At 36.7% G+C, this 23,706-nt stretch overlaps 3 protein-coding genes across 3 annotated transcripts in view; 2 read left to right on the forward strand and 1 right to left on the reverse strand.

Annotated features, from left to right (window-relative positions):
• Nucleotides 1-773, forward strand: part of LOC121411779 (protein timeless homolog) — a 36,989-nt gene extending 36,216 nt beyond the window's left edge. The window contains 1 exon segment of the mRNA XM_041604628.1: nt 510-773. Coding sequence (XP_041460562.1) covers nt 510-670 — 161 coding nt within the window. The 3' untranslated portion in view covers nt 671-773.
• A 1,911-nt stretch (nt 774-2,684) lies between these two features.
• Nucleotides 2,685-19,469, reverse strand: LOC121411783 (T-complex protein 1 subunit epsilon-like). Its single transcript, XM_041604632.1, has 11 exons — nt 19,245-19,469; nt 17,421-17,481; nt 16,918-17,082; nt 14,118-14,316; nt 12,864-13,056; nt 9,834-9,983; nt 8,023-8,142; nt 7,127-7,312; nt 5,670-5,807; nt 4,921-5,101; nt 2,685-3,042 (listed from the first exon to the last, which is right to left on the reverse strand). The coding sequence occupies exons 1-11, from the start codon at nt 19,347-19,349 to the stop codon at nt 2,921-2,923; spliced, it is 1,620 nt and encodes a 539-aa protein (XP_041460566.1). The 5' UTR covers nt 19,350-19,469; the 3' UTR covers nt 2,685-2,920.
• A 208-nt stretch (nt 19,470-19,677) lies between these two features.
• Nucleotides 19,678-22,788, forward strand: LOC121411784 (testis-expressed protein 49-like). The gene is made up of 3 exons (XM_041604633.1): nt 19,678-20,144; nt 21,463-21,601; nt 22,522-22,788. Exons 1-3 carry the CDS (start codon nt 19,880-19,882, stop codon nt 22,568-22,570), a joined length of 453 nt encoding a protein of 150 aa, XP_041460567.1. The 5' UTR covers nt 19,678-19,879; the 3' UTR covers nt 22,571-22,788.
• The last annotated feature ends 918 nt before the right edge of the window (nt 22,789-23,706 follow it).

Here is a 23,706-nt window from a genome sequence, read left to right on the forward strand (position 1 = left end):
CAAAATATATAATTGGGCATAAATCAAGGGAGAATGTTGGAAGTTAAATTGAACTTGCTCTTGCAACAATTTTGTAGATACTCGGTACAAATGATCTTTGGGTATACCACATGTGTATTTTTGAAGATGATAAGGCCAAAGGTCATATTGCATGATTTATTGATCACAAAATCAGGCGAGACTCGTGCTCGCCTACTATATGAAATCCAAAGATTTGAAATGCAGATAAATGGCTGGGGCACGAATGAAAAGAGTTGACATTAGTTAGCCAGCTTTGGTGATGGGTGATCAACTAAAGGGAGATTTAATTGCTAGTAAAGTAATTGCTCGTCTAGTAAAAAGAAATCCCAAAATAATTGTATGATATAAAGTCACCTAGCATTCTTTTTGCTAGTTTGATTATACAGGTAATAATAATAGTTTCCTACCATAAATGCACAATTTCGCTCTGAGAATACTGCACAGCAATTTATATGGTTGGAATATTTTCTCTCTTTGTAACCTTGCAGACAGCGACTTTGACATGACCTCAAGCAACCAACCGACAGCCTCTTTGGCAAGCAGCACACCAGCAGTTGAAGCCTCGAGTGACAGTGATTCTGATGACGATGTCCCTCTTAGGAAGGTAGCCAAAAGGAATGCTATATCGTCTGATAGCGAAGATGAATAGATTGGATGATATAAAAATAAGCCAGTTCGTAGTTCCTTTCTGCGCATGATCAGAGGAAGGTCATTTGTACTAAAATGACATGGTCGTTTAAAATCTAATGAGATAATCACATGGTCTATTCGATTTATTCATCCTGCTATGTAAGGCATGCTTACGTAATATCTTGCTTTGAAATCTGCCTATCATAATGATTTGACCAAAATTTCCATGAAGTAACTACGAACTGGTCTATAATACCTGCTCTAGTGATGGTGTTCCCTTGAAAGAGGTTGTATAGGTAATGCTATTCTGAGAGAAAAGCCAAGCAGAACGCTATACCATCTGACGAAAGCCCAGCACACACTATGTGACACGACTGCAGTGTGTGTGCCAATCTTCATTAGGATTGCAAACCAACTCTGACATTATGCGAATTTCAGCCGGTTGTCCTAGACAATGACATCATTGCCATGGGATTGGAAACTCCTTGCAATCAGATAGTGTGTTCTGGGTTTAAAGTGACTGTCCAGGCTGGAGATATTTACATGTCAGAGTAAAACAGCAAAATGCTGAAAATTGGATAACAAATTTCATATATAACAGATATTCATGAACATTAACTAGGATTCTCTGATTGTACTGAAAAAAAGTATTATAATCCAAGATGGAATGTCGTATGAGTGAGTTTAGGTTGGATGCAAATGGAATAACCCAAAACAAACTCCCTTTATTATGTACAGAAATTTTATATGTATTCATCACAGGGGAAGGTGAAAGACAAATTAATATCTTGGCTTCTGATTTTTACTTTTTGAGCTAGGTCTAAATTAGCAATCCCTATTAGATAAGAATGTACATTTTTACTCTTAAAGCCTGTGTATAGCTTTGGTAATATGACAGTCTTACTGAAGCGTAGAGACCGTTAGATATTTTTCAAATCTTGGATATATATAGCGCCCTCTCTCGGCGATGCTTGTGTTAAATTAAAAATATCCAAAAGTTACAAAGAATATCAGCCCATTCCATGATTTGGAATAGGATTTTTCATTTCTTCCACATCATAACTGTTATAGGGCATATTTTAATCTTAAAATACTTCAGGGTCATCCTAACAAAATGGCAACATGGGTCAGTTTGAAGTACTGACTGGAGTAAATCAACATAAGTGTATTGTAGGTTTTGTTGTACCGGATGGATGCTGTATCTCTAGTACAAAGGTAATAACTGACTGGGAAGTATTGATCAAAGAAATAAAAATTCTATATAGAATCAGAATCTTTCGTCTATTGGTTTTATTCATTAATTCAGTCTTCTGACATCAATACAAGAAGAAATACACATTTACACACAATTGGCATTCTCCAACGTGTTCAATAATGGAGAAACAATGCCATAATACAATCCACATCAATTCTACAGGATCACACATTGCTTTATACATATATTGCGATGAGTATTCAGAATATAGCTGCTGCTGCCCCCCCCCCCATATGGTTAAGATAAATTGACCCACATGGTCTTTTGGATACCCAATCGAGGTCTCTTTCCAATAAAAATTCAAGCCTTGGTTTCCGTTTCCTTTCATTGTAGGGGCAGTATTTATGAATAGGTCCATTGAAGTCGATGCATCGGCAATTCGCCAAAATAACAGCTTATACAATATATGGAGCACAATCCATCACTTCCAGTTTTCACCAAAACGGTCTAAATTTCGCAAAGTGTGTTTTTTTTCAAGTCTAGTGCACCATGAGGGCGTTGTGAATTTCGCCCAGGGGGGGGGGGGGCCACGAGTGCATACCATGCGCGACCATGGGATCTCAAAAAGCACCCTAAAAACGTAATTTCCATATTCTGAAAATGCACCCCTTAACAAGTATTGGCGTGTAAAACCCTAACCTTTACAAGTATTGGTAACAAAACGATACTCTTGGCAAATATTCCCCACGACCCCACCTTGGGGCAAAAAAGACATCCTTCATAAAACATTTTTACGTGTTTTTTTTTGGTCGCGCATGGTATCCACTCGTCAATGTAAGTGGGCCCCCCCCCCCCCCCGGGAAATTTCGGCTGGTCTGCTGCAACCAATAGATCCACCGAATTGTCTGAAGAGTAATTTCCTTGCTCTACAAACACATTTTACTCATTACCTCCTGCTTACACGTTGAACAGCCATCCCTTTACTGAGCAACTATCATTTACACAGTGCTGTTCGCATTTGCCAGCTTTGCAAATAAATTAAATATTCTAGACTACTGTGAAGTACTTGTGTTCCTAATATCCCCCTGGTGCCCTGATGTCGTCTATCTTGAGGATCATCCTGACAAGTTGAGAAGCAAGGTTGATCTGTTGCTTCTTGCCGATCAACGTCTCAAACACGTGCTGGTCCTTCATGTCTGTATGATTAATAAGAGAGAAATGCTTGTGAACAACGTAAAGTACTTCACAGAATTTTCAAAAATACGCATAAATTTCTGCACAGAGTTTTGACATTTTGAGTAGAAAATTATTTACTCTTTCCGCCTTCATCAAATATGCTAATTTATGCATTTATTTATCACTTCTTCATCAAAATCTCAATTTATGTCAGTGTCATCTTGCCATTACACTAACCAAAAAACAGGCTTCTAATGCAGCGATACTACAGAGGTACAAAGAAACCATCATTTATACGCTCTCATCTCGCTACAGTTATTTTCTTTTTATCCACTACGATACAGGGTTTCTGTTTGAAAAACTGCCACCGGACATTCATATATGAACTCAACAACTAAAGCAAGAATGAGAGGGTCTAGACTTCTCAGCATATACACTTTTCCCCTATGAAATTTCATAATTAAATCCAAGGCCTATTAGAAATCTCTAAGGATATGTTCCCAGTACCGTGCAATATAGCAGGGCTCCACACTAACCCATTTTTTCTACTGGTCCAACCTATTCATGTCGGACCAGAAAGCAAGACAGAAATGAAGAAAGAAAGGAAGGAAGGAAGGAAGGAGGGAAAAGAAAGAATGGAAGGAAGGAAGGAAGGGGGGAAAAGAATAAAAGAAAGGAAGGAAAAGAAAGGAAGAAAAAAAAGTAAAGAAAGGATAGATGTGAAGGAAGAAAAAAAAAGTAAGAACTAAAGAAGGAAAGGAAGGAATAAAGAAGGAACAAATATAAGAAAGAAAGAAAAAAAGGAAGGAAATGAAGCAAGCAATACAGAAAGAAAGAACAAATCCAGAAAGTAGTAAAGGAAAGAGAGAAGAAGCAATAAAAAAGAAAGGGTAAAAGGAGAGATGGAAAGACGGACAAAAGGAAGGAGTGAAAGAAGGAAGAAATTAATAAAGGGGAAAAGGAAAGAACAAGACAGATAGAAGAAAGGAACGAATGTAAGAAAGAAAGGGCTGAGAAAAGAAATAAAAAAAGAAAGGGTAAATAAATGATGGATGGAAGAAACAAAGAAAGTAACAAAGAATGAAGAAAGGGGTAAAAAGAAGGAAGGAAAGAAAGGAAGAAGAGAAGAGATGAATATAGGATGGATGGACTCAAAAACTAAAGAAAGAAAATATCAGAAAGAAAGAGAGAGAAAAAGGAAATATAGAGAAAATATTTTATAAAAGGATAGAAAGAAAAAATGAATTAAAGAAAAAGAGAAATTGAGGGAAGAAGCAAAGAAAGATATGTATTCAGACGATATCACCCGGAACCCGATCTGTTTGAACCAAAACAGAAGTGAAAATTTCTCCTTTTACTGCTTACAAATGACAGAGTTGCTCCAATTTTTAGGAAATATGGACATTATAAGAGCCTTTCATGAGTATGAACCTTGGATTTTGACAGTTATGTGAGAGATTTCTGCCAGAGTTTAGCCAGGCTTCGTTCGTGCGGCCAATGGAGAATTTACCATGTGGTTTGTGTGGCAGACTACATGTACACTGTATGCATGCTGTATAGTACTCTAGTAACACTTACGTGTGATTCATTCTGTGTGTATTCTGTGTGTGAATGCCAGAATTTCACGGGGGGAAATGGTTTGCTGTGAATTTGACCATTTCTTGAAAAGTTATTGACCCAACAATGGTTTTTATTACTGGTAATGTCGGACCCTTAAATCTTGCTATTTTTGGAAAAATTACTGGCCCGACAATGATATTTTTTACTGGTCATGTCGGACCAGTAAATCTTCCAATTTCTGAAAATCTACTGGCCCGACAGCGATTTTTACTGGTCTGGGACCGTCGGACCGCCGCTAGTGTCGAGCCCTGAATATAGCCAAGATATTTTCTCCTTACCATTGGTTCCTTTGCCCATACAGTCGATGCCCAATCTCGGGTTGTTCTCCTTCAGCTGTCTTGATTTGACATCAGCCACTGTGCGGATTGGGTGAAGACCACTGTTCTCTGCCAGGGCCATCGGGATAGACTCCAAGGCTTCAGCAAAGGCATGCATGGCATACTGTTCTATGGTTGATACCTGAATTGAGAAACCAGGGGGAAAAAGTCAGATTAAAATACACAGCAACTTCTGTACTACTACTTCACTAAACCAATGAGAATATCTATGAACTCGAAAGCAAAAACACATTATTTCAGAAAGGTGCAACATGTTGCATCTTTTATTGGTCATATAGAAATTTTTAGGATCACAACCAAAATAGCCAGGGTAGTTCCTCTCTAAATAACTCAATTCCATGAGGGAAATATTCATTGGCAGGAATATGGCTTATTACAAGAAGTTGAATGGACTTAAAAACAAAATATTTCTCGGTATTACGTAAACTGCTAAATTCCAACATCAATGATCTAATATCTTAGCCGAGATATTACAGACCAGGATATGTGGGGGGGGGGTAATCAATTTGACTTCCCCTTCTCATCTTGGCTGCTGCTTACGCGATCACCACAAACATTTGCACTCGCATAGGGGCTGATGTGAAAATCTACAGCTACTAGAATGCTAATTTGGGGTGAGGGTATCAATTTTTACATCTCATGGTGGTGATTAATCTGCATGAATTTATCTTCTAGTAGTATGTGCTTACCCATTCTGCTTGTTGGCTGACTGCTAGTGAGCAAGCAATCTCAGATGCTCCACCACCATACACAATGTTACCACTCTTGACAAGATTCCTAATCACACACAGGGCATCGTGAAGACTGCGCTTTGTTTCTTCGACAATCTACAAAAGGAGAAATTGGGAACAATTTCAATGGTGATAAATGATGGTTTTCTTGTAATGTGCACCTCAGAACTCCTCTGCTTGAAAGCGAGAGGAAGAGTATAATGGACAATATGAGGACATCATAAAGGGAGGGTGCCTTAACTTTGAAAAGCCCATCTCACACTATGCGATCCTCTGTGACACAATTTTTCAAGAAAATTTTGCATTAAATATGAAAGTTCCAAGAAGTATAATAATTTTATTTAAAGTTTGGCATATTGCTGGGAAAATTAAAATCATATTTTTACTTTGCGGAAAGCCCTATGATTGGAGTAAAGTCAAGTCGATGATTACTGAATTGATGATTGAATTTGTTTTTATTAATTAAGGGGGGCTCCTACCACTATTCTGATTTATAATGCATTATTAGTTGGAATATCCAAATCAAATGTAATCACAATTCAAAATTTGGATTGCAATGAATAGCATAGTGTGAGACAGATTTAAGAAACAAAATTGTGTAAAATGCTCAAGGTTTCTGAATAAAATGCAAGAAACCAATTTATGTTCCATACCAATATTTTCTTTCTAGTAGTAAAAAAGCCAAGCCATAGGAGAATGTGCATTATCACACACTACAATCCCTATACCCATTAATTGAGAGGTTTTAAATGCAAACAGCAAGTCAGTTGAGTGAGTTTTGTCAGAACCCACAAAGCACGTTTTGGAATCATGATATTTCATAGCCCAGTGCTGGTCATCATACTTGCTTGATACCCAACCTATCCCAATGAAAAGACTAAATTATGTTTGCTTCCTCTTGCAGTTCCAAAAAGCTAAACTGAAATGAACATAAAACACACTCCTAATATCCGCTACTTTGTTTTCTTTCATATATTTGGTAGAGACCAGCCACACCAATATCAGTCGCTTTTGATCTCCAAGTACCCTGTATGCAACACAAAATCAACTTTACAATCAAGCACTATGCTCAGACCTGCCAACCTCTGGGAATTGAATTCTGTGATAAAAAAAAAAACTGTACCGCATAATAAGATACGTGCCACATACACTCATCACAGCACTCAAGCTGCATGCCTGCTAAAATGTGCACTACTCTTGCAGATGATAAAAATCAATAAATAACAATAAAAAAAGGTACCTGAAAGAACATTGATCCAATAACCATAAAACGTACTGTCGTATTTTGGTTGTAAAAACGTACTGGTTGGCAGCTCTGTTAACAGGCCCCTAACAGAAAATGCATATGTATAATCCAATCACCTTCATAATTCATGAAGCATACGCATCAAATTACATAATGAAGAATATCTCACCATCTTATTGCCTCCTCTGATGAAGATGGTGACTGCTCTTGAATTATGGCAATCTTCGATCACCAACATCTTATCCCTGGTGGTACCAAAGTCAATCTCCCTGACGATGCCGGCCTTGCCAAGCTTATCGGCAGTCAGCTCGCTGAACCTGGGTACGATGCGCCCTCCAGTAGCAATGGCAATCAGCTGTAAGATAAAAGTGGTGAATTACACAATTAAATACATGACAAAATTTTATGAAGCAAACATGAGAAAAAGCAGAACATTCCTTACAATACCGAATAAACCGCTCAAAAAGGTTCTGCAACTCAAGTTTGAGCAGTGATAAATTTGGTATCATTGGAAAGAAATGAAATGTTTCAAAATTTGTTCTTCCAATAAATGTTTCTGAGTTGCAGACCCTTTCTTTTGCGGGGTCTATTTCAAAACTGTATGAAATTCATAAGAAATTGTTCAGATCAGATATTTATGTTGTAAACCAAATCAATTGCAAGATGTGTGATTTGTTGTTAGACCAAAAAGTATGATACCATGAAACCTTTCCGAAAGCACACATTTTTCTGTCATCCAACTAGAAGACAGGTGTTAGATTCTCTTCAATAAGAAAACATTTGTCAGATTTTTTTTGCAAGTCATTTGGGTGAGTTTTGTCAGAACCCACCATGCACACTTTGGAATCAAGGAGATTTCATAGCCCAGTGCTATAATCATTCTTGCAGAGTCACACAGAAGCTTCACTACCACAGAATACATGTGTAATCTATTTTCACTGCTTCTGAATTACTACAGAATTCCCAAATTATTTTACACTGTAGAGTAAACATGGCATCCAGTCATGAAACAATTCGATCATCAGAACACAATATCTATAAATTGGGGGTGAAAATCCAACATACCTCAATCTCGGGACCTCCTACCCAGCGGACGGCTGGTAGCTCTCTTTGTAAGAGAAGGTGGTTAGCCTCGTCGTCAAAACCCCACTGACAGATGGCAAGGTTGGCTCCTGTATCTTTAACCTACAAATGAAAAACTGTATGATGGCTAATAAACTTAATGCTACCTTAAAAAACAATGGATACTGAACATCGTGACTTTCAAGTTAATGGGTCACATTATATAGAGGCCTTGAAAATATTGTCTTAAAATTACAGGAGGGAAAATATTGGGAGTAGATTATTCATAGATGAGGCAAGAAGCAAATGGATGTGGACGAACATCACTGATCACCAAACTCATTATTAGAGAGATGCATTTCTTAAGAAAAAATGAACATCGCAACAAAAAAGGTTCTAATTAATTGAAAAGCACAGAATTACTTCATCACAATAATGATGCAAGTCAGGAGAGTGAGTTTTGTCAGAACCCACACAGCACGTTTTGGAATCAGAGGCTGTTCATAGCCCAGTGCTAGTCATCATTCTTGCATCCACTGGTTGTAAAATGAGATGTTAGAGTACTGAATCACAAGGGTTTTTTAATTTACAGAGCAAATGTCATCTTAATTATGTACCTAAACGAGTTGCGACTTAAAGGGGAAGTTCATCCTGAAGAAAAGTTTATTGTAAAAATAGCAGAAAAAATGATAAAAAATATTGGTGAAGGTTTGAGGAAAATCTGTCAAAGATTAAGAAAGTTATTAGAATTCAAAGTTTTGGATTTGTGACGTCATATGCGAGCAGCATTCCTACATAGCGAATGGTAAAAAAATCAATGAAATGTCATTTTTTCAAAAAATTGAAAATGGTTTGTACTGTGCCTTTTGTATATCAATAGACAAATCATTTGACACCCGATCATGAGTAGAAAACAAAATTTAGTCATCAGGAACCATACAAAGTTTGAAATTCATTGGCTTTTTACCATTTGCTATGTAGGAATGCTGCTCGCACATGACGTCACAAATCCAAAACTTTGAATTCTAATAACTTTCTTAATCTTTAACGGATTTTCCTCAAACCTTCACCAATATTTTTATTATTTTTACAACAAACTGTTCTTCAGGGTGAACTTTCCCTTTAAAATGCTTCAAGATGTACACACACCCTTCTTTTGAACACTGGGCCCCATAATATACAACTTTGTTATTCATCATGGTGCTGGTTTTCATAATTGATCATGCAATCAATCATAGAAATATGTTACAGGGGCCCATCAGTCAATTCAATAAGCCAGTTCGTAGTTCCTTTCTGCACATGATCAAAAGATTCTACACATGATCAGAAGAAGGTCATTTGTACTAAGGTATGGTGCTTTTAAAATCTAATGAGATAAGCACCAACTTTGAAGTCTTGATTATTCATATATTCTTTTGAATTGTTTTCATTTACATCCACAAAAAACAACAATGCTTCCACGAACGACTGGTATTTCACAGTTCGTCAAGTACATTGTGCAACATGCTAAGATGCATTCAAAGTAGGCATTCAAAGTAGGAATGCAACAAATACCTTCATTAAGTGTTCATTGTTGTGCTATTCTAGTCACCTGGTCTATTCAATTTCTTCATCCTGCTATGTAAGGCAAGCTTACGTAATATCTTGCTTTGAAATCTGCCTATCATGATGAAAGAGATGAAAGGTCATTTGACCAAAATTGCCCATGAAGTAACTACGAACTGGTCTATGAAGCAGGTACGAGTGCATGTATCAATCATATCACAAATCGACTGCATTCTTTTATAATGCAAGCATAAACGGCATTATCGTACCTGTTGCACCATCTCTGTGAACTTTTCCTTCTCGTAATCCCTGAGCTTCCTGTAATCCTCCACCGATTTGACATCCAGTTTGTGTGTGGTCTTGGGCTTGGGGGGTTCAAAGGGACAGGTCAGGATGGCTATCTTGGCATCTTTTACTACCTATCAAACAAAAGTACAATGGAATTTGCGTGTTATTTTGAAAGTTGAATGGCACTGATAAAAAACATGTAGCCATATATACAGTACGTAAAAGAAAAAGAGGAAACTGGGATTCCCATGTCCTTTTTTTTTCCTGTTTTTTTGTGGGACGCACTGTATATATTCCAGGCGAAGTGCATAATGTGTATCACAATTGACATCATCATGACAGATACAAATGGTCTATACATGAAATTAGTATCAAATTGTGAGTTTACTCTTGCATGGCTTGCTGGCCCCACAGGCCACAGTACAGTCAGGTGGGGAATTCCGATTACCATGCCAAGATAAACGTGTAACATGCAAGGTTCAAATGAGAATATAATCATGATATAATCACAGGACCAAAGACATTAAATAAATATATAAAATATACACAAAGTAATCTTAAAGAGAAATTCCAGCAGTTGCAGTAAACACTGATTTCATGAGAAAGTCTGTAAAATCAGGCTTAATTGTCAGTATATCATCAAGGATGAAGATCTGGTACAGTATATATTACATAAAATGAACTTTTCACATTATGAAATCTACGCTGAAAAACGTTCACACTGAAGATCACCAACACAGATAGGCACACGTGGGACAGTGTATTATTATTGCTGGAATAATGACCCGACGGAAGTGACCGAATCCGCGCTTATTTTGCTTATTTCTCAGCAATTTCACAGTTTCTCCCAGAATCCTTTGGCACATTATATTTTATTCATACAAACAGACACTTGGGTGGTCATTATATTAGATTCTGTAAAAAGTCATTTTGAGATCGTTAACAAAATTTATCTTTAAATGGTCAGATGACTGATGTTTAATGCATGTATATATCCATCATTCTTTCAATACCATTGACACTTCAGTGTGCACTTTTGTGACAAAACCACATTTCATTATGCAAGAATAATGCAGTCAATGAATACAATGATGTACATCTCTATCATCAACCATTGTGGTGCAAATAGCACAGGTTCACATAAAAGGACTAGTCCTCTGAGTTATTTCAATCAGTGAATGCTTCTTTCCAGTGGACCTAGTAACAGGGTATTCCATTCACCTGTGATCAATGAATAGGATATAATACAGCCTTTCTGACTGTCAAGATCTGAATATGCATGTAAGCCTGAAGAATAGGGTCTGACAGGGCAAGGGTCATATCTCATTCATATTATTAATCAATATTCATAGCCTCATGACAAGCTTTACAAGACATGGTCAACTTTTACTAACCATGAAAAAAACACCTATACTCTTGACAGGTACATAAGGGAGGTTCGCCTAGGCCTTGGTTGGAGGCAGCCGAGCGCACAAGGCCAGGATACAGTGACACATGTAACCAACATCATGACATCATCATACAGCCATGTACAACACAAGACTATACAACATGCCTAACCTCTAACCTTTTCACTGTATCCTGGTCTTGTTATTATCTATTTATGCTGGCCTTTTTTCGCCAGCATAAATCGGTAATGCTAGTGGGGCTGCGTTTTCGACCCGTTTATCATGTTATGCTTATATTTTGGGGCTCAAATAAAAAGCTATGATAAAATTCTTTTATCATAGCTTTCATAATTTGCAACATTTCATATCATATCTTAAGTGGGAACTCTTAATATTATATGAAATGTTGCAAATGGTTCAAGTTTTAAGCTGTTTTTAGCCAGCATAAATTGGTAATACTAGTGGGGCTCTATTTCAATTTATGCTAATTAAAACATTACAGAGAATCTAACCAAAAGAGACAATCTTCAGGATTTCTGAAACAGTTGCCATCATTATATATTTGCTTCAGACTGGAAAATGGAATGCATAAGAAATTAAGTATCACCACAGACTATGAAAGTCTGCCTTTCCTATATTTCTTTAGCTAGATCTATTAGCCCACACAAAACCAAATGGCTGTGCCTTGGCAACAGAATTATCATGTTGAAGAAAATTGAGATACCATATTTTCATTTCAAAAGCTTTCTTTTGTTGATAATATGAAGATAAAGTATCATGTGAAAGTGTGATATATAGATTTAATTCAGATAAAAAACAAAAAAAGGCCTTAAAGAGGTTGATATTCATATTATTTGGTGACACTGAACTTCTAATGCATTGTGTTAACAGTCTCTGCCGAAAAATCCCTGGCAGGCAGGGGTTAAACAAAATCATTATGACTCAGCTCTTGACATATTCCAATTTAATGCACATATTGTTTATTACACGTATGAAAAACGTACACATGACAGCTGATGAGATAGACGTCCTCATCACTTGTCCAAATTTCAAATAAATTGATGTCATTCTCAAAATAGACAATCATGAAAGTTGGGTTTTCTTTTTTTTTTTTATCTGGATACCTAGAATGATTCAGGTTTCGTTCATCTTGAAAGGCTATATACAGTAGACTACCCCCAGTATGGCACATTTTTTTCTCAAGATATTGCCTATTTTCAACTTCATACCTCTACTGCTCCATGGGGAACAGTCTCAGCAACTAAAAGATGTTATTCTGGCTGGGAAGGGGGGGGAGGAACCAGATGCAAGATACATATGCAGTCTATCAACGAAGGGAAACCCAACTTTCATGATAATCTGTCTTGAAAATAAGATAATGCACTTTGACATTTGGAAAAGTGATAGCAACATCTTTCACACAAGCGATGTTGCGTACTTTTTGCATACAAGTAGCCCGGATAGTAACCAAACATAACATATAAAGCGTATCTCCTAGCTTGGGAAATAATCATAAACTACACAGTATGAGAGCCCAAATTGTACGTCTAAGAGAACATACAGATAGTATATAAATTGTAAGTTTGTCCCGTACTTTCGTTTGATGAAATGCTTCCTACTCACCTTCGGCATCTGAGGGTGACTGAAGTCCTTGTCGACAACCACACCCTTGACCAGCATGGTGTCTTCTAGCTTGCCTCCGACCTTGCTGTCGACCTTGATGAGCTCAAAGTCAACATCTCTCCTCTCAAGGTCGGCTACGGCCATGATGGCATTGACAGCAATCTCAGCCATCTTCCTCTGGAAACGGTTGATGCTGTCGATGAGAGAACGAAAATTAAAACCAACTTCAAAGTTTTCTCACTTAGACTATGGAACAAAAATTCCTGTTAAGAATATATCAGGACTTGGTCTTACAATAAATTTTAAAACCAACAACCTTGGGTGTTCAAAAATTATTTTTCGACAGACAATCGTAAATGCAGCAAATTAAATTACTTTCAGTTGCAAAAATCAGACCTTCAATCAACTGCATAACTTTTGACTGATTTAAGAACCTGCCAATGTATGAACTGATTGCTGGCTTTTCTATCTTCAACAACAGTTTAAGCATTATGCTAATTTTGCAGAACTTTTCATATTAATCATAATATAGGTATATTTACAGTGTAGCCACTTCAGTTTCAAAAACTGTTCTACCAGCGGGCCCTGCTATTAGTATTACCCCGGCTTAAGCTGATCTGCCTAGGTGCTCAAGCATTCAAGGAATTTCTTCCTCCCGGGTACCCATTCACCTCACTTGGGTTGAGTGCAGCACAATGTGGTGAGTTTTTTGCTGAAGGAAATTACACCATGGCTGGGATTTTGGACCTACTAATCGATTGTTTTCTAAAAATGTTGGAATAACCATCTTGCCAGTGATTTGAACTGATATTCAGTTATATGAAATATGACAATCCTGAATGCAAGTCAGTTGAGTGAGTTTTGTCAGAACCCACAAAGCACATTTTAGAATCATGATATTTCATAGCCCAGTGCTAGTCATCATACTTGCTTCAGATTCAACAATTATGCAATTCCCCCTTAATAAACCCATGTAAATTCAACATGAAAGCTAAAGTCCAGAAGATCTCTTAACACCAACTTCAGCAGTGGGAAAAAATATTAAAGCAGATGAATTCACTAATTTTGTTTTACCTGTCTCATCACATTCATAGTCCTGTAAAAATGTTCAAAACTTGTTATGCCAACTTCTGAATATGAATTCCATTTTAATCACAAGTAAATATTCTCCCCTTTGGAGGCTTTTAGTATAAGAATGGGATATCTAATCTAAATTAATGTAGAGTAAATGGAGAGCTATCCACGAGAATTTACATTTTTGATCCCAGAGTGGTCATGGCTGTCTGGACGAGTGGTTCGAGGTTGTTTGGACTGACATCGTAGGCATCTGCAATCTCGTCTAATCTCCTAGTAGCTATCCTAGCGGCCATGTCGTAGCCATCGGCGATGCGGATTGGATGGATGCCTCTGTCAAGGAGCTGTTCTGCCTTCTCCAGCAATGCTCCAGCAAGAACTGAGAAAATAGAAAGTTTGACAGACATGTAGTTCTTATCAATAAACATCCTGAGATTATTCATGGTCAAATGAAAGAGTACCTATATTGTGAACCAAGGTACAGGCTTGAAATGTCTGCAATTTTATTCTTGCAGATGCCTTAATTTAATTCCCTCTGGTAAGAACTTAATCTACATTTGTCACACTCAACCAAGGTAAAGGAGTATTGGATTATCTGATGAAATGCACTCTGTGCAGGTGTGGATATTGCCTTGGGGATCAATCTAAGTTACTGATCTTTAAAAGCTCTTTGTTATTGTTAAGATTAAAAAGTGATAATGCTATACAACAATTACCTGGAAAGTAGTGTTTACACAAATCACTTGCAAATTTTATTGACACCCTTTCGATTTAGACTATGACACCTAACATTGAAGGCAAGTCAGTTGAGTGAGTTTTGTCAGAACCCACAAAGCACATTTTGGAATCAGAGGCTGATCATAGCCCAGTGCTAGTCATCATTCTTGCCCTTAAAAATAACACCAACTACAGGTAAGAAAATTCACATGTAAACTGATCCACCTGAGAACATGCAACTACTTTCACAACGTAAAATTCTTCGTAGTTTGCCCTAACTGGCACTTTAAAGGACAAGTCCACCCCAACAAAAATGTTTATTTTCTGGAAAGAGAAAAAAAATCAACCAACATAACACTTAAACTTTCATCAAAATTGGATGTAAAATTACAAAGATATGACATTTCATAGTTTGCTTAATTTCTCACAAGTGGAATGCCTCTGGCCGTCTCACCTGCATCACGCGATTCAACAAAGCAGCATTGCTGACTTTGAAAACTACTATAACTCGCACAAGATGTTCAGTGATACTTGGTTACTCTTATTTCCACGTTATTTTATGAACTAGACCAATACACTTACAGAGATAGGATGGTAATTCAACAAATACCCCCAATGTGGCCAAAATTCATTGACCTCGCATGACCTTTGACCTTGATCATGTGACCTGAAACTTGCACAGGATATTCAGTGATACTTGATTACTCTTTATGTCCAAGTTTCAAAAGTCAGATCAATAAACTTCTAAAGTTATGATGTTAATTCAACAGATACCCCCATCATGGCCAAAGTTCATTGACCTTTGACCTTGGTCATGTGACCTAAAATGCGCACAGGATGTTCAGTGATACTTGATTACTCTTATGTCCAAGTTTTATGAACTAGACCAACATACTTTCAAAGTTATGATGGTAATTCAAGAAATACCCCCAATTCGGCCACAGTTCATTGACCCTAAATGACCTTTGACCTTGATCATATGACCTGAAACTTGCACAGGATGTTCAGTGATACTTGATTACTATTTTGTACGACACCTACCTAGCTTGTTGTACGCGATCAAATGGGAGGCTGAATGTCACACATTCGTACCATTGCACACAAGACGTACCATCCAAAAGGTACCGTCCAAAATGTACCATTGCACGGCTTTAGGAGGTGACGTCACAATGCGATTTCATTAAATAAGGTGACAATGCGCATACAGCCCGCTGGCTAAATGCGCAATGCTGTCCAAGATCATGTGCGCTTGTGGGATTTTGCTTTTCGCTTTCAATATTTTTGCTCCCTTTTCATAGATTACTGGAGGGAAAAACTCGTTTTTCATATTTTCGCTAGATTCCGAGGCGTTGTACAACACAAATAGCGAATATTCTTATTCGTGCAATGGTGCGAGATAACCTTTGACCTTGGTCATGTGACATGAAACTCTAGGATGTTCAGTAATACTTGATTAACCTTACGGCCAAGTTTCATGAACTAGGTCCATATACTTTCTAAGTTATGATGTAATTTCAAAAACTTAACCTCAGGTTAAGATTTGATTTGACGCCCGCCGCCGTCGGAAAAGCGGCGCCTATAGTCTCACTCTGCTATGCAGGTGAGACAAAAACGGTTATATATTCACATGGCTGGTCGGTATGCAAATGAACGGACTGATGACATCACCATTCCCTAATTATTCAATGTATCATATGAAATGTGCAATATTTTCATTTTCTCCTCATTGTCATGTGAAAAAGAAATATTCCTCCCTGAACATGTGGAATTACCATCATTTTCACATGTGGTTCAATCAAGTGGGTCCTTATTGTAACTCTGTAAAAATTCTATTTTAAGATTCAAATGAAGAAAAACAAAAAGAAATAGTGAGGGACATCACAAACTCTCTCATTCAAATATCCAGACTTGTAAAAACTTAAGTGAAACTATAAAAAAAATAAACTTTGAGTTGATATTCGATTTTGATGAAATTTTTAGAGAACATTGCTTCTTTAATTTTGCTCTGATATTCAAATCAACATTTTTCTACATAGACTAGTCCTTTATTCAACAAAGTGTCCTTGAGAAGAATTTCTCATAGGTTTAATCTACATGTGATAATCCACCAATATCGGAGAAGCTTGAGCACATAATAATTCCTTTTCAGCTTTAGTGGTCAGGAATTTTAGCTCACTACAGTGTGTTTCAACAACCCTGGGTTTCGCACCTGCAAACTAACCACCTTGAGCTTCATAAAAATATACGGAATGACGGGACTTACCGACGACGCCTGTGGTACCGTCACCAATCTCATCATCTTGTGACTTTGAGAGTTGAACCATGAGCTTGGCTATCTGGTGGTCTACATCCATCTTGTCCAAGATGGTGGCACCATCATTAGTGACCGTTACGTCACCATCGGGGCTGACAAGCATTTTATCCAAGCCTGCGTACAAGTAAACAAAAGAGAAAACATGTCAACATGTTTAACACAATTTAACACAAGTCCGAATGAGTATTTCATCATTGAAATCTGTTTGATCAATTGAGAAAAGGTGCACTATTACATATCCAGCACAAGTGATCTTTCTTCATGTATTTTTTCACCTTGGCTGTAAATACTTCACTTGAGGGAAGATTTCATAAGTGTCTCGGTGAAACTGATTTTTTCCTCCTAAAAGTTGGTAGTTGTTTTTTTAACTTTATAGATGCGAGACGTTGTTACTGAAGTAATCACATTTTTATAGCTGGCAAGAACATCAACAAATTCATACAAAGACTTACCATTCGGGCCTAATGAGGTTCGTAATGTGTTTGCAACGGTCTTTGCAGCAAGAATATGAGACTGTGAAAGAAAAAAAAAAAATCTTATTGATCTCCATGTCAAAACCTACATGTACAAAAATATCAGCCTTTCAATGCACGAAAGACCAGGAATTTACAGCTAAAATAATGCCTTGCTGCATATTATAATTCTCAGAGAAGCTAGCTTGATTGCCTCGTTTGATCCCATAACGCATTGCAGTCCTGAAAAGCGATAAACCTTATTATTTTTATTCAATTTCATATTGAAAAAATTATGCTTATGTTGGTGTTGTTTCTTTTATTTTGCAAGGCAAGCCTCCAATATGGGAGATTGTCTCCCATTGGATAGAGTCTCCCATATTGGCCACAGACCTCTACTGCTCAGCTGTGCGCAACTACCTGCTGAAAAGTGAGCGTCCCAAGATTAATTGTAGTCTGTTTCAAAGCTAACCAACCGAAAAGTGGTGCATTGCACTCTTTTTCTCTCTCAGTTAAGTTCCTCCACTGTTTCATGTTCAGATATCAGCACTGTATTGTGAATCCACTGAATTGTTTGAACTCATTCATAAGGTTTATCGTAGGCTTGTAACCAAATCGGCTCCCGATTTTACCACAATCAGCGATCACCTTCCGATCTTCGATCATGCCCCTTGAAAGAAAAATCGGCGTAGATCTAGTTACAGTGTGTGATCGTTCAGAACATATTACAAGATTTTTTCTTAAATAACCTGTGATCTATGAGAATTATTTTCCTTTCCTTTGCGACTTTGCTCGGAAGATGCGTCTTTTGTTTATCTTTCTAATAAAAATCACTCGGTTTATTTTAAAGCAGCAACCCCTCAAAAGGAGGTTTCTAGAGAGTAAAAATCATTTACTATTGGAGTCTCCCATATTGGCCGTGCGCCTCTACTGATGTACATGATTTTGGGCTAGATCTTTTAGAAGGAAAGTAGAAATCTCGGGGGCGAAAGTTTCAAGTTTTGGCTGCCTAAACGCACGTGAATGGATAAGGATTCCTGGCTTCGTTGAGAGTAACCTTACATTAATAAATGATTTTTACTCTCTAGAAGCCTCCTGGCTACTCAAAACCCCTTTAAAACAAACATGTTCCAAACAATCTCGCATGTTGGCGACTTCCATTCCAATGCATTCATGCACACGACCGTGAATTTTTTTTTATGTTTTCCTTTGTTTTAAACATGGCCAATTTGATTTAGATTTTAGAACTAGGCCCTAAAGCATAACTGCCGATCCAATGTTTGATCTGATTTTTGATCCAATTTACAACATTAGTTTATCGCTCATCACAACCGCAATGTGTTATGGGATCGAAAAGGGGGCAAACAAGCTCGCTCCGCACACTGCGTTGTGGGCCCACAAGGCACGTTAGTTTTAGCAAAAGGGGATACCGGGGACAGTGCACGTGGGTTCGCGGAGCTAGCTTGATTGCCCCCTTTTCAATCCTGACACATTGCAGTCCTGATAATAAACCTAATTATTAATTTAATTTCAAATTTGTATGTTGTAGCGTGTCGTGACATGATGCGACTGCCGGCTGCCGTGCCCGTGGCGTTGGTTAAATTTTATAAAACATGGCAAAAAGTATAGCTCTAGGCCTAATTAAAAATGATTGCTCTGGGGATAATTTAATAAAGCCTCATGTACTAAAAACAAATCATAATTAGTCTAAAGTTTAATTTATCAAAAAGAAAATATAATAACTCTGAGTCAAATTTAAGTGACAAATAGGTCTACTAATATTAGACACGGATGTCAGTAAGTGGGACCGACTATTAGACCAACCTTCTGTGCTTCGATCCCAGTTAACCTCGACTTTGAATCTTGATCTTTGATGATGATGAAAGGCCGACCATATTCATCGAATGCGAGAGATCCTAAAGAAGACATTTTTATGTGAAAAACGGGAGTCTCGCTTGTGGATTACTAGATGAAAATGGATTTCTCTCATTCGTCCTACGCCCAATTCATGTGCAGATTCTAGAAGACTCCACCATGAACATATTAATGATTAACCTCGTTCACTAAATTCTTTTTAGAAAAAATTATCAATATTTAACTCCTATACATACATAGACTCTGATTTTAAAAGATTTTGAATATTTTAAACAGATTTTTTAATCAAAATAGTTTTATCACAATAGCAAAAATGTTGAAAATATGAAAGTATATTTTCCCATTTTCCAGCCTCGTCCATCAGGGGACGATAACAACAATGCACGTAACCAAGGGAATCCCGGAAATACACGCAATGCACCTGTTCGCTTATTGAAGCGAAATCAAGTTTCCTCGATGAAACCCGTCTCTAATTAAAAGTTTTCGCGTTTTTGAGGTTGTTTTTCAAGACTTCCTCTTCAGCAATATTGTTGTCCTTCACGTGATCTTCAGGATATACCGTCGCTGTTGAACTAGCAGAAATAATGTCATTCTTTAATCTCACCGAACTGGGATACCAATATCCTATACGCGCACAGGTGAAGGAGCCAAACCCGGTATATTCTTACCATCTCGCCCACTCTGTACCGGAGGGATCGTATGTATCATTCAGACCAGAAACTGCAAAACTTCCACCGATTGGTATGACCAAATACAACAAAGTCATTGAACCTGTAGATCATCCAGAACATCATGGATCATATGTCAAATACACCGAGAGATTGCACAAACATACACGATGTGCAAAAGGTAATACACTCCAGCTGGCCGGGAGCTTGCAGTGGAGCTATATTCCTCCTTTTCTGCATAGAATTTTTTGCATATTCAGTAACAATAACACTAACAGTAATAATGCTTATAAAGCGCCAAATCAACTCAGTAGAGTGCCCAAGGCGCTTAAGAAGTAAACAGAATAGCATATTTCTTCATCAATAATTTAAATAGTCTAGCTAGACTATATACATGTGTGCAGTTCTTATAGTTCGACTATTATAAATACATGTATATACTTTTGTTATCAATTATTATCCATTATCATCGTCCTTATTATTGTTATTATTATTTTATAACCGGTATTATTATTATTTTATTATTGTTGTATCATTATTATTATCATAATCATTGTTATCATTAACTTCATTATCATCCTTGTACATGTACATGTATGATCATTATTTTCATACACAGGCCTACATGTACCATTTATGTTATCATAATCTTCACGTATTAATTACTCTCTGTTTTCTTTTTCATATAATTATAAGCTTGTTACAAACTTTGTTTTAAAACCAAGGTCATAACAAGCTTCTAAACTTCATTCCAAACTACTTTGCATAATAGTACTATAATTCTTATCATTTTTTTTTTTGCAATATAAACGTATTTGCTTGAAACTGTCTGAGACAAATCGCATCTTTGTAAGGAGCTGGAACTTCAATAGTAATTGGTCCACTTTCTTTGCCTTCTATTTTATGTTATCTTTGATCCACCACTGATAATACAGATGAATTTACCCAAGTTGAATCTCTTGGAATCGTAGAAATCTGTTCGACTGAAGGAAAATTTGAATCAGAAAAATGTACAAAAACGTAAAAATTACCATCTGATTGTGTTTTTTTTTTAATGGTCAGGCCTTAACTTTCGACTCAGCGCCCTCCCCACCACACTTTCAAAACTGTTCTGCAGCCCCTGATATAAAAACATACAATTGCATATTTCAGTCTGAAAAATGCTTTGACTTAAAGGATTATTTAACTTATGGAGGGTCAGCTTGCATGTGCGAAAAGAAGTAAATTCACTCTCTCAAATGTCCTTCCCACAACTACAGGGAATGTACTGTCGGGGGATAAACAAAACAACAAAAAAAACGTTCTCACTTTCAAAAGGGGAGGGGGCACACTTGGGTAAAATCAATATTTTTACATTACGAATTGTGATTATGGCTCTCAAAAGGGGAGGGAGGGGGCACGGGCTAGCTGTGCCCCCCACCCCCCATCCACTGACTCATAACATTTGTCACAATACCTACAAAGTCATATTGAAGTTACTTAAATTTTCTTTACTACAGGTCCCATTGATATATACCGCAACCCTGTGACAACAGCTCAACTTCCTGGTTCCTGGTATCAGAAAGAAGTCCCACTGAAGCAGAGAGAATCCTGGACGTACGTCCCAAGACATGTATGCGTCAGTAGCGAAATGACAAAGTATGTACTGCCCTCTATCTCCTCCCTACCATATGTCAAATTATAAAAGATAACTTTTGTTGTCCTTTTGGGTTGTTTGATGATGGAGCAAACAAAAAAGTTTTGCTCTTTTTTTTTGAGGGGGGGATTGATTCGTAATGTGAATCCACAACTTGCATACATGTTGTCTGGTTAGTTTATTTGTGTTTATTTTGTAACTTGGGGAAAGTAGGATTTTGGATTTTCTTCCACTAAATGACTTATAGGCCTAAAGTAATTAAGCTCATTTTCATATTAAGCAATCTCTGCATAAATCATACAAGAGTTTACAGGAAATTTGCCATTGTTTAGTTATCCAAAATTCATGCATATAATAGGACAAAATCATAAAAAGAGGATAAGTGTAATATTTGCAGATAATGAGTTAGTGTTACATCCCCAGAAACAGATAATCCCACTAATGAAAGTAATAATGTTATTTATTTTTATTTCATGTATTTTGTGAATGTACCAAAATCTTGCCCATTTGGAATGCTATTATTGAGATAATTAATACAAAAGAAAAACAAAAATTCAACCTTCAATTTTTCAGAAAATGTTTGGTATGCAGGATGATAAATTCTTAACTTATAGCTTTCTTTTGTTAAAATACTACTTTTCTGTCTGCAAATTTCAAAGTAATTCACCTGTATTTGAGGGTTTCTTGGTTTACTAAAATCTAATAAGAATTTAGAATATTTCAAAAAATGGAGACTTGATTTCAATGATTGATATACCTTTGTTTTCTCTTTGTAGATTTTCAATGCTGCTTTGTGTAATCGTGTAAATACATTGTAATTATTGTTTTGATTTTTGTAATTATGTTTTATTTGATCAATACAAATTGAAAGGAAAAAAAATAATGTTATCTACATCATTGTTTTTCTGGTATTGCTTTGCAGGTTTGTTAAGGAGATGAGTCAAACCAATAGGGAATTTTCACTCTTCTAATGACGAAATTGGAGCCAACAAACTTCAAGAAAACTTTCAGTAAAGCCTTACTATGGACAATGTTTCCGACATACTTAGTATTCATTGATAAACCACGTACCAGCCTTTGAACAAGACTCTGAAGTCAAGACTTTTGAAGTGGGTTGATTGACAATTTGGACATGTGACATTACAGATCAATCTCTAATGCTGAATGGATTTCCATGGTGGATTTTAATCACTTTTTTTCTTTTTGTATTAAAGATTAAGAAATAAACAAGAACAAAGGGGTCATGTTAAGTTGAAGATACATAAATGTATATTTTTCTCCTTATTTTCATTTTTACTGATAAAAGTATGCATTTTTATAGCACCATCTATCTAGAATCAATCTATTCCAAGGTGTATTGTTAATATTACCCCAGCTTTAGCTCGAGCTGCCTTTCAGTGCTCTTGCATTCAAGGTAATAATCCTGCTGGGTACCCATTCACCTCACCTTCTTAAATTCATTTATATATTTTTCCGTAATCTCTCGATTCTCTAAGGTCATTGAATTACAATCTTGCCTTAAGTGGAGCACCTACTTAATCTACACTTTGAAAAGAGTGCCTTTCCAATATGAAAAAAAAGTGAAACCATTATATTGAGTTTGAGTCTTTGGGAATACAGGTTTGTTTTATATATTTTTCCCCAATTGTTTAAAATTGTTTTAGTGTGATTTCAATCATGCACTTTCACTGCAACTGGCCTCAAGACCTTGAAGCCCATGCAGTTCCAGTTATTTGTCACACTCCTTGAAGAATAAGTATATGATTTATGTTATACATTAAAATTGGCTGAAAGATGTTTGCCAAATTTAATTTTATACATGCATCGGTGTTTCTGTTTGGAGACAAGCCTGTACAAATTATAATGCATAATTGGAGCACTTATATGAATATGATTTACTTTGTGACAATTAGATGAGTATTATTATCATAACCATTAGTGCCATCCACCAAGTATTGATTATTTTCAAACTATACAACGAACATATGGAACCAAAGTTGTTTTCCTGTCATTTTGTATTCCCCCAAAAAAAGTATTTCAAAGATAATTGTATTTTGTCAATCTTGTTTTGTCTTTGTTCAAACAAAAGTTAGTCATTGGAACTATC

The sequence above is a fragment of the Lytechinus variegatus genome, chromosome 3 (assembly GCF_018143015.1).
Source record: "Lytechinus variegatus isolate NC3 chromosome 3, Lvar_3.0, whole genome shotgun sequence".
NCBI classification, from domain to species: Eukaryota; Metazoa; Echinodermata; class Echinoidea; order Temnopleuroida; family Toxopneustidae; genus Lytechinus; species Lytechinus variegatus.

Excerpts from the sequence above, each read along its gene's own strand:
- LOC121411783 (XM_041604632.1), bottom strand. The coding sequence starts at position 19,349 with ATGTCTTCTTTAGGATCTCTCGCATTCGATGAATATGGTCGGCCTTTC. Across the intron at positions 13,057-14,117 it reads ACCACTCTGGGATCAAAAAT|CATCAACCGTTTCCAGAGGA; the intron begins GTAAATTCTCGT and ends TCTCATCGACAG. Across the intron at positions 8,143-9,833 it reads TCACAGAGATGGTGCAACAG|GTTAAAGATACAGGAGCCAA; the intron begins GTACGATAATGC and ends TTTCATTTGTAG.
- LOC121411784 (XM_041604633.1), top strand. The coding sequence starts at position 19,880 with ATGTCATTCTTTAATCTCACCGAACTGGGATACCAATATCCTATACGC. Across the intron at positions 20,145-21,462 it reads ACATACACGATGTGCAAAAG|GTCCCATTGATATATACCGC; the intron begins GTAATACACTCC and ends TCTTTACTACAG. Across the intron at positions 21,602-22,521 it reads GTCAGTAGCGAAATGACAAA|GTTTGTTAAGGAGATGAGTC; the intron begins GTATGTACTGCC and ends ATTGCTTTGCAG.